The sequence below is a fragment of the Trichomycterus rosablanca genome, chromosome 10, assembly GCF_030014385.1.
Source record: "Trichomycterus rosablanca isolate fTriRos1 chromosome 10, fTriRos1.hap1, whole genome shotgun sequence".
NCBI lineage: Eukaryota > Metazoa > Chordata > Actinopteri > Siluriformes > Trichomycteridae > Trichomycterus > Trichomycterus rosablanca.
In genome coordinates this window covers 7,904,699-7,919,669 of record NC_085997.1, presented here as the reverse complement: position 1 = coordinate 7,919,669, position 14,971 = coordinate 7,904,699, and the positions used below count along the sequence as shown (strand labels likewise).

At 48.5% G+C, this 14,971-nt stretch overlaps 2 protein-coding genes across 2 annotated transcripts; both read left to right on the top strand.

The window, feature by feature from the left end:
• The first annotated feature begins 6,484 nt into the window (after positions 1-6,484).
• LOC134321754 (serine/threonine-protein kinase pim-1-like) lies at positions 6,485-7,126 on the top strand. Its single transcript, XM_063003579.1, has 2 exons — positions 6,485-6,513; positions 6,654-7,126. The coding sequence occupies exon 2, from the start codon at positions 6,732-6,734 to the stop codon at positions 7,119-7,121; it is 390 nt and encodes a 129-aa protein (XP_062859649.1). The 5' UTR covers positions 6,485-6,513; positions 6,654-6,731; the 3' UTR covers positions 7,122-7,126.
• A 2,470-nt stretch (positions 7,127-9,596) lies between these two features.
• On the top strand, positions 9,597-12,910 carry LOC134321753 (serine/threonine-protein kinase pim-1-like). Its single transcript, XM_063003578.1, has 4 exons — positions 9,597-9,625; positions 9,766-10,177; positions 10,275-10,451; positions 12,614-12,910. The coding sequence occupies exons 2-4, from the start codon at positions 9,844-9,846 to the stop codon at positions 12,718-12,720; spliced, it is 618 nt and encodes a 205-aa protein (XP_062859648.1). The 5' UTR covers positions 9,597-9,625; positions 9,766-9,843; the 3' UTR covers positions 12,721-12,910.
• The last annotated feature ends 2,061 nt before the right edge of the window (positions 12,911-14,971 follow it).

Here is a 14,971-nt window from a genome sequence, read left to right as displayed (position 1 = left end):
CTGGAGGCCGATCGACTCCCTTTGCGCCCACCAGAGGGAGCCAACTTCGCAAAACTCCGTCAGTTGCCACCAGAGGGCATACAGCCCGTAACATGCCCCGAGGGAGGAGAACTACAACTCCCAAAACACCCTCGGGCAATCAGCGTTCACGAGGAACACCTGGCTGAGCGTGTATTTAAGATAGCGCTCAGCCAGGCTTCCTCGTCACACCCTCTCTCGTGCTCTCTTGCACATTAGTTGTCAGGGACACAGGTAACGCAAGGTCTCATAGAGAGTTTGCGGTAGGCCCAGGGGCCGAGGTAATAAAAGCATTATAGGGAAAGATTTAGTCAGTGTGTGACTTCTTTGCGTTCTCCTGATTTTACTAGGAGAAACGCTTTTCCTTTCTTTCCATTTAAATGCGCCTCCTCCTCGACCAGAGGATCCGCAGTACTCTTTCTCTGTCACTCCGCCTCGTTGCTAGAGGTAGAGCCTTAAAACCTTTCTTCTCCCCGTCCTTCAAGTGAAGCGGGGAGTTTCTCGCCATTTCCTGGCTCTCTACTCGTTCCCTACGGGGATCGAAGTTGTTACCCTTTCTTTTCCGGCACGAGCGGACACGCTCGGTGCTCTGTAACTTTTGAGGTGGTCACGCCCATTCTCGGGAGTACTGAGATTAAAGTTCAAAAGCACGCCACTAACTTCTCAGCTCCCGGGCGTGAACCTGCTCTTTTATTTTTTTTTTAATGTTAATAATTCAGAAAAGAATGATTAATTAATTGAAAGAGAATAATCTAAGTTTCCCTAATTTTCCGAACTCATCTTTTGTTTGAATTCGCAAGAAGGCGATTCTTTTGTTTGCCCTTTATATCCCAAACCAGTGGCGCTGTGGCTCTCCGGTTTAAGTCACTGTGTCATAGTGCCCGAGGTTCCCGGTTCGAAACTCACTCGCTGCACAGCACGCAGAAGTGCAGCGCGTGAATATATTATTTATTAGCGCACCAAGCGTATACTAAACTCCAGAACTGTTTATTTAGTTATTGGGGTTTTATTTTCACACGTGAACCTTCAGTTCGTTATTTCTGTTGGCTTGGGCTGGCCCCGCCCTCTTTTCCAGCCACTCTACTTAATTTAGGTTCACGGCGAGTTTAGATTGCGTCGGTTCCGCCTCTCCCGGGCCGAAGCTCCGCGATTGAGTCCACCCGTAGGAAAATCATAACAGTTTAGGTCTGGAGACATGCTTGGCCAGTCCATCACCTTTACCCTCAGCCTCTTCAATAAAGCAGTGGTCGTCTTAGAGGTGTGTTTGGGGTCATTATCATGCTGGAACACTGCCCTGCGACCCAGTTTCCGGAGGGAGGGGATCATGCTCTGCTTCAGTATTTCACAGTACATATTGGAGTTAATTTGTCCCTCAATGAAATGTAACTCCCCAACACCTGCTGCACTCATGCAGCCCCAGACCATGGCATTCCCACCACCATGCTTGACTGTAGGCATGACACACTTATCTTTGTACTCCTCACCTGATTGCCGCCACACATGCTTGAGACCATCTGAACCAAACAAATTAATCTTGGTCTCATCAGACCATAGGACATGGTTCCAGTAATCCATGTCCTTTGTTGACATGTCTTCAGCAAACTGTTTGCGGGCTTTCTTGTGTAGAGACTTCAGAAGAGGCTTCCTTCTGGGGTGACAGCCATGCAGACCAATTTGATGTAGTGTGCGGCGTATGGTCTGAGCACTGACAGGCTGACCCCCCACCTTTTCAATCTCTGCAGCAATGCTGACAGCACTCCTGCGCCTATCTTTCAAAGACAGCAGTTGGATGTGAGCAGTGGAGTTGGTCACTCGTGCCAATGCCAAACGTCGGTTTCAATGGTGCAAGGAGCGCAAATCTTGGGCTGTGGACAATGTGAAACATGTATTGTTCTCTGTTGAGTCCACCTTTACTGTTTTCCCCACATCCGGCAGAGTTACGGTGTGGAGAAGCCCCAAAGAAGCGTACCACCCAGACTGTTGCATGCCCAGAGTGAAGCATGGGGGTGGATCAGTGATGGTTTGGGCTGCCATATCATGGCATTCCCTTGGCCCAATACTTGTGCTAGATGGGCGCGTCACTGCCAAGGACTACCAAACCATTCTGGAGGACCATGTGCATCCAATGGTGGTGCCGTGTATCAGGATGACAATGCACCAATACACACAGCAAGACTGGTGAAAGATTGGTTTGATGAACATGAAAGTGAAGTTGAACATCTCCCATGGCCTGCACAGTCACCAGATCTAAATATTATTGAGCCACTTTGGGGTGTTTTGGAGAAGCGAGTCAGGAAACGTTTTCCTCCACCAGCATCACGTAGTGACCTGGCCACTATCCTGCAAGAAGAATGGCTTAAAATCCCTCTGACCACTGTGCAGGACTTGTATATGTCATTTCCAAGACGAATTGACGCTGTATTGGCCGCAAAAGGAGGCCCTACACCATACTAATAAATTATTGTGGTCTAAAACCAGGTGTTTCAGTTATTTTGTCCAACCCCTGTATATATATATATATATATATATATATATATATACAGTATATACACACACACACGCACTCACATGCACATACACTCACTCACACCCACATGCACACAGGATACACACACTTGTACACATGCACAGGCACTTGCTCACACACGCACTTGCACATGCACAACACGACCACACACACACACACACACACGATCAACACAGTTTGTTCGCTGGACTCTGACAACTTAATTACATACAACTACTGTATTGTACTACTGTGAGTGTATTACTTGCATCTTCGCACAATAATGAATTTGCACAAGTTTGTGCATTTTTGCATCTTACTCCTGTTATAGCTCTGCTGCTATAACAAACCCTACGCTGCTACCTGCATATCAGAAGATGTCATCTTCCTCACCTACCACTTACTTACTTAGTACCATGTAGTGACCAATACTTGTGTCTGGTCTCGTCTCCCCTAATTACTTTTTAGTACAACCTCTGGCAAACAAAATGGATGAGCTGCGACTGTGGACCATAACACGTGGGTGGATGGCGGAGTGTAACATCATGATTCAGACAGAGTGGCAGTAAACTCCGGTAGGAATCGAGGAGGAGGTCTGTGCATTCATGTAAATGAATCAAGTTTTAAAGACTCAGCTGTAACTGAAAGTCATTGATCTGCCAATCTAGAGTATCTGATGATTAGGTGTAGACCGTCTGATCACCTTTCATTGTTCCAGATGTGTGTGCCACTCAGCAAACGTGTGGAAACAAAGAGAGTTAAAGTGTGGCCAGACGGAGCCATCTCCTCTCTACCGCTTTCATAACACTGATTGGGGCATTTAAAAAAGTTAAAAAGTGTTTCTTCAGCAGCTGTTTCTAACCATTCATTATTTATTTTTTTACTAAAAATGATTCATGTAAATGTATTTGATACACATGTTGTGTAAGGTTACAGTAATTATCACTAACAGCACAAAAAAAAGAAATAATAAACACTGTAAAATCAAAGAGGGACATTTTTAATAAATTAAGTGTGTGTGTGTGTGTGTGTGTGGGGGGGGGGGGGGGGTCCACATGGGCAGGACCCAAAGTTTCCCAGCAGAACATTGCCCAAAACATCACACTGCCTCCGCCGGCTTGCCTCCTGCATCCTGGTGCCAGGCCAGCTTCTTCCATTGCTCCTTGGTCCAGTTCTGATGCTCACGTGCCCATTGTTGGCGCTTTTACGGTGGACAGGGGTCAGCATGGGTTTGTTAAAATTCATTTGAGTAAAATAATTAAAAATAAACAAATGGTGAAATTTAAATGTACACCATCACCTGCAGCGCTGCAGCACTGAGACCTTCTGCCTTTGTGACATCATTGTGATGACACTGAGTGTTCTATGAGAGCTCAGTTTAGTTGAACCTTCAGTGTTTGTACATCATTTCTCATGATGGCTGCTGAACAGGAGAGACGTGCTACTGACCGTCCTTCTCTAATGCGACGCTTTTTGCGTAGTCTATGTCTGTGCTGGCCGTTCGGTCGAGTTCGTTCTCAGACGTCTTTTCAGGACGTCTGTGGTGGCGAGACTGAACCGGAGGGCAGTGTGGACGCAGAGAACCAGACAGTTATGGAGGGATACTTGTTCAAGAGGGCCAGTAATGTCTTTAAAACATGGAACAGGTTTGTAGAGAGCTAGAACACATGATGAGCAATCATTTAGGTTGAAATTAATGGCTAATTAAACAGCTCTAATCATCATAGCAATCGTTTCCTAAATATTGTCAAATCAGAATACACAACGATTCAACACGATGATTTAATATGAAGCTCATTTATGTCATTGTATTAGTTACAAGTGAAACCCTGCAGAATTTCAGTACTATGCAGTTGTTTTATTTCTATGATTCCTTTTGTTTCTGTTTCTTTCCTTCAGGCGCTGGTTCCTGATTCAAAACAACCACCTTATGTACAAGAAGAAATCCGGGGTTAGTCACGTGTCCTTTGTCTAAAGTAAAATCAGTAGCAATAGTGGCTTACATCAAAATCAACATAAAAAGGAGAAACTGTTCCTGAACAATCACTTTTAAAGACTCGTTTGCTAAAGTTTGAGTTGCTTTGCTTGTGCTTTGATTTAAAACTGAAATATTAGAGGTAAAGAAATGTTTGAGAAACCTTTTGTGCCCCCAGCAGAATATCATGGTGGTCATAGCTGATTTACACCTGTGCACGGCCAAACACTACAAGAGCATTGGACGCCGTTGCTGCTTCCAGGTGGTTTCACCTACAAAGTAAGTCCAGTGTACCATCAGGCATGAAAATTAATTTGATTTCTTTATTTATGACACTCTGAAGGGCGTGGCTGTGCAACTGTTCTGCTAAAGAAAGATGAGGAATATAAAAAGGAACATTTTACTCTCTTTATAATAGAAATGACATGAAAACCGGAGTGGAATAAGCACTTTGTTGTGCTATAGATTCGTGCCATGTTCAGGGTGTGTGTGTGTGTGTTTGTGTGTTTGTGTGTGTGTGTGTAGGATCTGGGTATTGCAGGCCGATTCAGAGGAGAATAGAGAGGCTTGGATCAGAACCATTCAGAACATGGTTGCTAACACCGGTGGTGACAGAACAGACGACTCCATCACTTCCCAATCAAATGAGGTGGTGGATTTGAGCCCAAAACAGGAAGGATCCAGTAGCTCCTCTGAATCACGAGGATCCCAACACACAGAGAGAGACTCACTACGTCCACGATCCGCTTCTGGAACCTCAGGTGGGTTTGAAACTCCAGTCTAACAAGAACACTCGATTCCATCAAGTATAAAGCAAACCAGTTTAAAATGGCCAAAATCAACATTTGAATGGATGCAGACACATTCCATTTCCACTCTCCTACTCTTTCTGATTGATAACTGCTCCATTCCAAACCTCGTACCCTTGACCATCCACTTCTGACCTTGCCTCTGTACAGCTGAGCTGAGTCTTGGTGAAATTGTGCTGGAATCAGCTGCTGTGTTGGATTCCCTCTCTGATGCTTCTCTAGCGAGCAGTGGTAAGTACACACTACAGCAAGTCGACTAGAAAACCATTTTTTTATTCAGAGCTAAATTTACTAGGTGAAAGGTTTTGAGTGAATGAGTGCAGTGATTTAGAAAAGAATCCAGTTGATGTAAAATGCTGATACTAACACAAAACACGTCTTTTAAGTCGAGAGCATTTACGGTACAGTTGGAAGGACCTCACACATCGAAGAGAGCCCGGTGGAACTGAGCACCAGCACTTCCTCCAGCAACTTCATCCACACAGGTCAGCCAGAGCTTTACTGAACCATTCAATGATATTGTGAACTGGTAAGATTTAATGATAAAACATTTGTAACGTATGACTCTGTAAAGCTCTGTACACTTGTTGTACATCTGATGTGTTAGAGATCATTTACTAACAGTGATTAAATGACATTTGTGTGAACAACAGCTGGTGAGAAGAGCACGACTACAGGAAAGCACTCGGTCCAGAGAGGCAGCGCTCCTTCCAAAGGTCTGTCCAGCCTTACATCTTTCATAGAACAAATATTATCTAGAGCTTAAATCATGCTGCTCTTGAGTTTTTTATTGAGTTTTTTACTTTTACTGAGGAGTTTCTATCAGAATAACAACACGTCCTGTTTTACAGAGTGCTTCGATAGCCTGTACGGAGTCGGAAAGCTTCTGGGCAAAGGAGGCTGCGGTTCTGTGTTTGCAGGACTTCGTAAGGCCGATGGAAAACAGGTGAGATATTTACTCGGCTCTGCTCAGAGTTACACGAGAATTGTCGATCATTACAAAGCTGCTTTGATCTTAAGATCCACAATGACTACGCATGTCATCAAACTTGTAGTTAAAAAGCGAATGGCCCTTTTGGTTACTGTTGGCCAAAAGTACGTTCCCGTAATATTCGTTCCTGATTTGAATCGTTTTGTTTTGCATGTTTTATAAGGTTGCTATTAAGATTGTGCTGAAGAGTGGCTGTGACAGATTCATCACCATTGTAAGTAACATTTGTTTCACTTGTGAAATATTGCAAAGATGCAACAGCCATATAAAAAAAACCTTATCTTATAAATGACATGATGCATTAAAATGCAAAATAGCATCGAATGTAACCGCCACTCTGCCTATTTACTATAGATTCCAACCCCATGCTAACCATGTCTGCTCAAATATTAGCCTGGTGAGAAGAACGGTCTCCCTGTAGAGGTGGCGTTGATGCTGATGGTGTCCGAGCCACCTCGCTGCGAACGTGTCCTGGAGCTCCTGGAATGGTTCGACATGCCCGAGTGCTACGTCTTGATCCTGGAGCGACCCGCCTGCTGCATGGACCTCTTCGAATACCGCAGGAACGGCTCACTTCCCGAACATCTGGCTCAGGTCATCATGTGGCAGGTGGTTCTCGCCGCCCGTCATTGCCGTGATCGTGGCGTTCTCCATCGGGATATCAAGGAGCAGAACCTTCTGGTCAGTTTCGACACGTTAGAGGTCAAGCTCATAGACTTTGGCTGTGGGGACTTGCTCAAGTCGACACCCTACAGACGTTTTGCAGGTAATTGTACCTCGGAGGTCAGTAGCTATGAAACACAGATGACAGCGATCGCATAGGAAAGCCGTGTGTGTGAACCGTTTCTCTCACTTTTATTCAGGCACCATACTATACGCCCCACCTGAATGGATCGAGGAAGGTAAGTATCATGGTTGCGCTGCAACGGTGTGGAGCCTGGGCGTCCTTTTGTTTGTTCTAGTGTGTGGAGAGCTGCCATTCTGGAATGAGAGGGAGATCGCTGCTGGACACCTGATCTTCAAAGCTGGTGTGTCTATGGGTAAGAAAATGCAGAAACATAAGAAGCATGTCTCTTTTCGTTTTTTTTTTTTAAGTGATGTTAAATAGTTTCTATTACAATGTTGTAACGACCTGATCACTGCACACACAGCCTGCCGTCATCTGATCAGACGCTGCCTGGCCAAGGATCCGAATAAGCGACCCAGCCTCGAGATGATCCTGGAGCACAACTGGTTTTCAGAGATCCTTAGGAACTAAGTCCAGGTGTAAGGTTTCCTGCGGCGTTGGGACTAACCTACCTTGGTCCCCGGCGTTGCAGGAATTACAGATCCTCTGGAACAAAGGCCTTAAATTAGAGGTCTCCTAATTAAGGCTGACGACCTGCAGCTGCACCTGCTTATTTAAGCAGGCACCATGCAGCCACAGGTTGTCACGCCTTTGTCCCTGTTTCGTTTGGTTTGGTTTCTTTTAGTTTAAGTCGACGTTTTTGTTTTACTCCCAGCCACAGCAAGGATTGGCTGGTGATTTAGCACACGGGTTCCCCGAACTTCGCGACGGCGATTTCGGGGTGTCCCGTGTGCTAAACAGGTGTGCGGCTTCCCGATCGTGCTGAGGCGCGGTCGGTGACATGGCCACCTGTACCCGAACTTCGTGACGGCGAGTTCAGCATGTTCTTTGCACAATACGGGTTGGTTTCATTCCAGCTTCGGCTTGGTGATAAACCACCCGATTCCCGAACTTCGCGACGGTGAGTTCGGTGTATCCCCGAACATCGCGACGGCGAGTTCGGCGTGTTCCTTGCACTATACGGGTTGGCTGTTTTCCCCCGCCGCTTATGCGGTCTTTGGGAATTCAGCCCACGAGCCCGTTATGCAAGCGCTCCGGGTGTGTTCCTTGCACTATACGGGTTAGCTGTTCTCCCCTGCCGCTTAAGCGGTCTTTGGGAATTCAGCCTGCGAACCCGTTATGCAAGCGCTCCGGGTTGGCTGTTTTTCCCCCGGCGCTTAAGCGGTCTTTGGGAATACAGCCATCGCTCCGAACGACGCGACGGCAAGTTCGGTGTGTTCTTTGCGTTAAACGGATTGGTTTCATTCCAGCTGTTGCTGACGATCAAGCCATCCGTTTCCCCGAACATCGCAACGGCGAGTTTGGTGTGTTTCTTGTTTCCTATAGGTGAGCTTCTGCCTGGTGACAGCATGGTGCGACTAGTGACAGAGCCACCGATCGTGCTGAGGCGCGGTCGGTGACATGGCCACCTGTCCCCGAACTTCGTGACGGCGAGTTCGCCGTGTTCCTTGCACAATACGGATTGGTTTCATTCCAGCTTCGGCTTGGTGATAAACCACCCGATTTCCGAACTTCGCGACGGTGAGTTCGGTGTATCCCCGAACATCGCGACGGCGAGTTCAGCGTGTTCCTTGCACTATACGGGTTGGCTGTTTTCCCCCGCCGCTTATGCGGTCTTTGGGAATTCAGCCCATGAGCCCGTTATGCAAGCGCTCCGGGTGTGTTCCTTGCACTATACGGGTTAGCTGTTCTCCCCCGCCGCTTAAGCGGTCTTTGGGAATTCAGCCTGCGAACCCGTTATGCAAGCGCTCCCAGTTGGCTGTTTTTCCCCCGCCGCTTAAGCGGTCTTTGGGAATACAGCCATCGCTCCGAACGACGCGACGGCCAGTTCGGTGTGTTCTTTGCGTTAATTGGATTGGTTTCATTCCAGCTGTTGCTGACGATCAAGCCATCCGTTTCCCCGAACATCGCAACGGCGAGTTTGGTGTTTTTCTTGTTTCCTATAGGTGAGCTTCTGCCTGGTGACAGCGAGGCAGCGCTCCTTCCAAAGGTCTGTCCAGCCTTACATCTTTCATAGAACAAATATTATCTAGAGCTTAAATCATGCTGCTCTTGAGTTTTTTATTGAGTTTTTTACTTTTACTGAGGAGTTTCTATCAGAATAACAACACGTCCTGTTTTACAGAGTGCTTCGATAGCCTGTACGGAGTCGGAAAGCTTCTGGGCAAAGGAGGCTGCGGTTCTGTGTTTGCAGGACTTCGTAAGGCCGATGGAAAACAGGTGAGATATTTACTCGGCTCTGCTCAGAGTTACACGAGAATTGTCGATCATTACAAAGCTGCTTTGATCTTAAGATCCACAATGACTACGCATGTCATCAAACTTGTAGTTAAAAAGCAAACGGCCCTTTTGGTTACTGTTGGCCAAAAGTACGTTCCCGTAATATTCGTTCCTGATTTGAATCGTTTTGTTTTGCATGTTTTATAAGGTTGCTATTAAGATTGTGCTGAAGAGTGGCTGTGACAGATTCATCACCATTGTAAGTAACATTTGTTTCACTTGTGAAATATTGCAAAGATGCAACAGCCATATAAAAAAAACCTTATCTTATAAATGACATGATGCATTAAAATGCAAAATAGCATCGAATGTAACCGCCACTCTGCCTATTTACTATAGATTCCAACCCCATGCTAACCATGTCTGCTCAAATATTAGCCTGGTGAGAAGAACGGTCTCCCTGTAGAGGTGGCGTTGATGCTGATGGTGTCCGAGCCACCTCGCTGCGAACGTGTCCTGGAGCTCCTGGAATGGTTCGACATGCCCGAGTGCTACGTCTTGATCCTGGAGCGACCCGCCTGCTGCATGGACCTCTTCGAATACCGCAGGAACGGCTCACTTCCCGAACATCTGGCTCAGGTCATCATGTGGCAGGTGGTTCTCGCCGCCCGTCATTGCCGTGATGGTGGCGTTCTCCATCGGGATATCAAGGAGCAGAACCTTCTGGTCAGTTTCGACACGTTAGAGGTCAAGCTCATAGACTTTGGCTGTGGGGACTTGCTCAAGTCGACACCCTACAGACGTTTTGCAGGTAATTGTACCTCGGAGGTCAGTAGCTATGAAACACAGATGACAGCGATCGCATAGGAAAGCCGTGTGTGTGAACCGTTTCTCTCACTTTTATTCAGGCACCATACTATACGCCCCACCTGAATGGATCGAGGAAGGTAAGTATCATGGTTGCGCTGCAACGGTGTGGAGCCTGGGCGTCCTTTTGTTTGTTCTAGTGTGTGGAGAGCTGCCATTCTGGAATGAGAGGGAGATCGCTGCTGGACACCTGATCTTCAAAGCTGGTGTGTCTATGGGTAAGAAAATGCAGAAACATAAGAAGCATGTCTCTTTTCGTTTTTTTTTTTAAGTGATGTTAAATAGTTTCTATTACAATGTTGTAACGACCTGATCACTGCACACACAGCCTGCCGTCATCTGATCAGACGCTGCCTGGCCAAGGATCCGAATAAGCGACCCAGCCTCGAGATGATCCTGGAGCACAACTGGTTTTCAGAGATCCTTAGGAACTAAGTCCAGGTGTAAGGTTTCCTGCGGCGTTGGGACTAACCTACCTTGGTCCCCGGCGTTGCAGGAATTACAGATCCTCTGGAACAAAGGCCTTAAATTAGAGGTCTCCTAATTAAGGCTGACGACCTGCAGCTGCACCTGCTTATTTAAGCAGGCACCATGCAGCCACAGGTTGTCACGCCTTTGTCCCTGTTTCGTTTGGTTTGGTTTCTTTTAGTTTAAGTCGACGTTTTTGTTTTACTCCCAGCCACAGCAAGGATTGGCTGGTGATTTAGCACACGGGTTCCCCGAACTTCGCGACGGCGATTTCGGGGTGTCCCGTGTGCTAAACAGGTGTGCGGCTTCCCGATCGTGCTGAGGCGCGGTCGGTGACATGGCCACCTGTCCCCGAACTTCGTGACGGCGAGTTCAGCGTGTTCTTTGCACAATACGGGTTGGTTTCATTCCAGCTTCGGCTTGGTGATAAACCACCCGATTCCCGAACTTCGCGACGGTGAGTTCGGTGTATCCCCGAACATCGCGACGGCGAGTTCGGCGTGTTCCTTGCACTATACGGGTTGGCTGTTTTCCCCCGCCGCTTATGCGGTCTTTGGGAATTCAGCCCATGAGCCCGTTATGCAAGCGCTCCGGGTGTGTTCCTTGCACTATACGGGTTAGCTGTTCTCCCCTGCCGCTTAAGCGGTCTTTGGGAATTCAGCCTGCGAACCCGTTATGCAAGCGCTCCGGGTTGGCTGTTTTTCCCCCGGCGCTTAAGCGGTCTTTGGGAATACAGCCATCGCTCCGAACGACGCGACGGCGAGTTCGGTGTGTTCTTTGCGTTAAACGGATTGGTTTCATTCCAGCTGTTGCTGACGATCAAGCCATCCGTTTCCCCGAACATCGCAACGGCGAGTTTGGTGTGTTTCTTGTTTCCTATAGGTGAGCTTCTGCCTGGTGACAGCATGGTGCAACTAGTGACAGAGCCACCGATTTCCTCGGACTGCGCTGACGCGGGTCTGGATTATTCTCTTGTTTCCTATAGGTGAGCTTTTGCCTGGTGACAGCATGGTGCGACTAGTGACAGAGCCACCGGTTTCCTCGGACTGCGCTGACGCGGGTCTGGATCATTCTCTTGTTTCCTATAGGTGAGCTTCTGCCTGGTGACAGCATGGTGCGACTAGTGACAGAGCCACCGGTTTCCTCGGACTGCGCCGACGCGGGTCCGGATCATTCTCTTGTTTCCTATAGGTGAGCTTCTGCCTGGTGACAGCATGGTGCGACTAGTGACAGAGCCACTGGTTTCCTCGGACTGCGCTGACGCGGGTCCGGATCATTCTCTTGTTTCCTATAGGTGAGCTTCTGCCTGGTGACAGCATGGTGCGACTAGTGACAGAGCCACCGGTTTCCTCGGACTGCGCCGACGCGGGTCTGGATCATTCTCTTGTTTCCTATAGGTGAGCTTCTGCCTGGTGACAGCATGGTGCGACTAGTGACAGAGCCACCGGTTTCCTCGGACTGCGCCGACGCGGGTCTGGATCATTCTCTTGTTTCCTATAGGTGAGCTTCTGCCTGGTGACAGCATGGTGCGACTAGTGACAGAGCCACCGGTTTGCTCGGACTGCGCTGACGCGGGTCCGGATCATTCTCTTGTTTCCTATAGGTGAGCTTCTGCCTGGTGACAGCATGGTGCGACTAGTGACAGAGCCACCGGTTTCCTCGGACTGCGCTGACGCGGGTCTGGATCATTCTCTTGTTTCCTATAGGTGAGCTTCTGCCTGGTGACAGCATGGTGCGACTAGTGACAGAGCCAACGGTTTGCTCGGACTGCGCTGACGCGGGTCCGGATCATTCTCTTGTTTCCTATAGGTGAGCTTCTGCCTGGTGACAGCATGGTGCGACTAGTGACAGAGCCACCGGTTTCCTCGGACTGCGCCGACGCGGGTCCGGATCATTCTCTTGTTTCCTATAGGTGAGCTTCTGCCTGGTGACAGCATGGTGCGACTAGTGACAGAGCTACCGGTTTCCTCGGACTGCGCCGACGCGGGTCCGGATCATTCTCTTGTTTCCTATAGGTGAGCTTCTGCCTGGTGTCAGCATGGTGCGACTAGTGACAGAGCCACCTGTCCCCGGACATCGCGACGGCCAGTTCGGGTTATTCTCTAATTTCCTCTATGGAGAAGCTCCTGTCCTGCAATGCCGGTCGCGACGGCCTCGCAAGCCGCGATGGGGATTCGCGACTCGGTTTCATTTTCCTTTGTTAAAACGTTATATCCCTGATTATTATTTGTTTACTTTTATTAATAAACTTTTCTGTTACTTAACTCTGCATCTTGGGTCCTCTTTTCCCCCCCCCACGTAACAGAAAGGCGTGACCATTAAATGGACCCGCGGAGAACTCCCCATTCCCTCTAAAAAATTTTTTTAGGGGGCCCTCCCTGGCTACTTCCCCGGCTGCTTGAGTCCACCCGAGGGGACTCAGGCTGCGGGGGCTTCTGACCTTAGGAGTGGTCCTCTTTAACTCCCCAGTTGCTTGAGTCCACCCGAGGGGACTCGGGCTGCGGGGCTTAGGACCTCAGGAGTGGTCCTTTTTGAGAAGGGCGTACTGTAAGGTTTCCTGCGGCGTTGGGACTAACCTACCTTGGTCCCCGGCGTTGCAGGAATTACAGATCCTCTGGAACAAAGGCCTTAAATTAGAGGTCTCCTAATTAAGGCTGACGACCTGCAGCTGCACCTGCTTATTTAAGCAGGCACCGTGCAGCCACAGGTTGTCACGCCTTTTTCCCTGTTTCGTTTGGTTTGGTTTCTTTTAGTTTAAGTCGACGTTTTTGTTTTACTCCCAGCCACAGCAAGGATTGGCTGGTGATTTAGCACACGGGTTCCCCGAACTTCGCGACGGCGATTTCGGGGTGTCCCGTGTGCTAAACAGGTGTGCGGCTTCCCGATCGTGCTGAGGCGCGGTCGGTGACATGGCCACCTGTCCCCGAACTTCGTGACGGCGAGTTCGCCGTGTTCCTTGCACAATACGGATTGGTTTCATTCCAGCTTCGGCTTGGTGATAAACCACCCGATTTCCGAACTTCGCGACGGTGAGTTCGGTGTATCCCCGAACATCGCGACGGCGAGTTCAGCGTGTTCCTTGCACTATACGGGTTGGCTGTTTTCCCCCGCCGCTTATGCGGTCTTTGGGAATTCAGCCCATGAGCCCGTTATGCAAGCGCTCCGGGTGTGTTCCTTGCACTATACGGGTTAGCTGTTCTCCCCCGCCGCTTAAGCGGTCTTTGGGAATTCAGCCTGCGAACCCGTTATGCAAGCGCTCCGGGTTGGCTGTTTTTCCCCCGCCGCTTAAGCGGTCTTTGGGAATACAGCCATCGCTCCGAACGACGCGACGGCGAGTTCGGTGTGTTCTTTGCGTTAATTGGATTGGTTTCATTCCAGCTGTTGCTGACGATCAAGCCATCCGTTTCCCCGAACATCGCAACGGCGAGTTTGGTGTTTTTCTTGTTTCCTATAGGTGAGCTTCTGCCTGGTGACAGCATGGTGCGACTAGTGACAGAGCCACCGATTTCCTCGGACTGCGCTGACGCGGGTCTGGATTATTCTCTTGTTTCCTATAGGTGAGCTTCTGCCTGGTGACAGCATGGTGCGACTAGTGACAGAGCCACCGGTTTCCTCGGACTGCGCTGACGCGGGTCCGGATCATTCTCTTGTTTCCTATAGGTGAGCTTCTGCCTGGTGACAGCATGGTGCGACTAGTGACAGAGCCACTGGTTTCCTCGGACTGCGCTGACGCGGGTCCGGATCATTCTCTTGTTTCCTATAGGTGAGCTTCTGCCTGGTGACAGCATGGTGCGACTAGTGACAGAGCCACCTGTCCCCGGACATCGCGACGGCAAGTTCGGGTTATTCTCTAATTTCCTCTATGGAGAAGCTCCTGTCCTGCAATGCCGATCACGACGGCCTCGCAAGCCGCGATGGGGATTCGCGACTGGGTTTCATTTTCCTTTGTTAAAACGTTATATCCCTGATTATTATTTGTTTACTTTTATTAATAAACTTTTCTGTTACTTAACTCTGCATCTTGGGTCCTCCTTTCCCCCCCCCCACGTAACACCAGGTCAGTTAGAACAAATAAGGATAGACCTAAATGGATATAGCTAAGAGTCTGTGTTAGCATATAGGCCAGATCACACGTTGCAATGAATCATCGTTGCATTTTGCTAATAACATCAAAGACACTAGGTTAGTAATTGGTGTGTAAAGAACTTTTAACCAAATAAAATCATACATTTTTATAGTTATAACAACAATTTCTCATGTCAAACTGTTT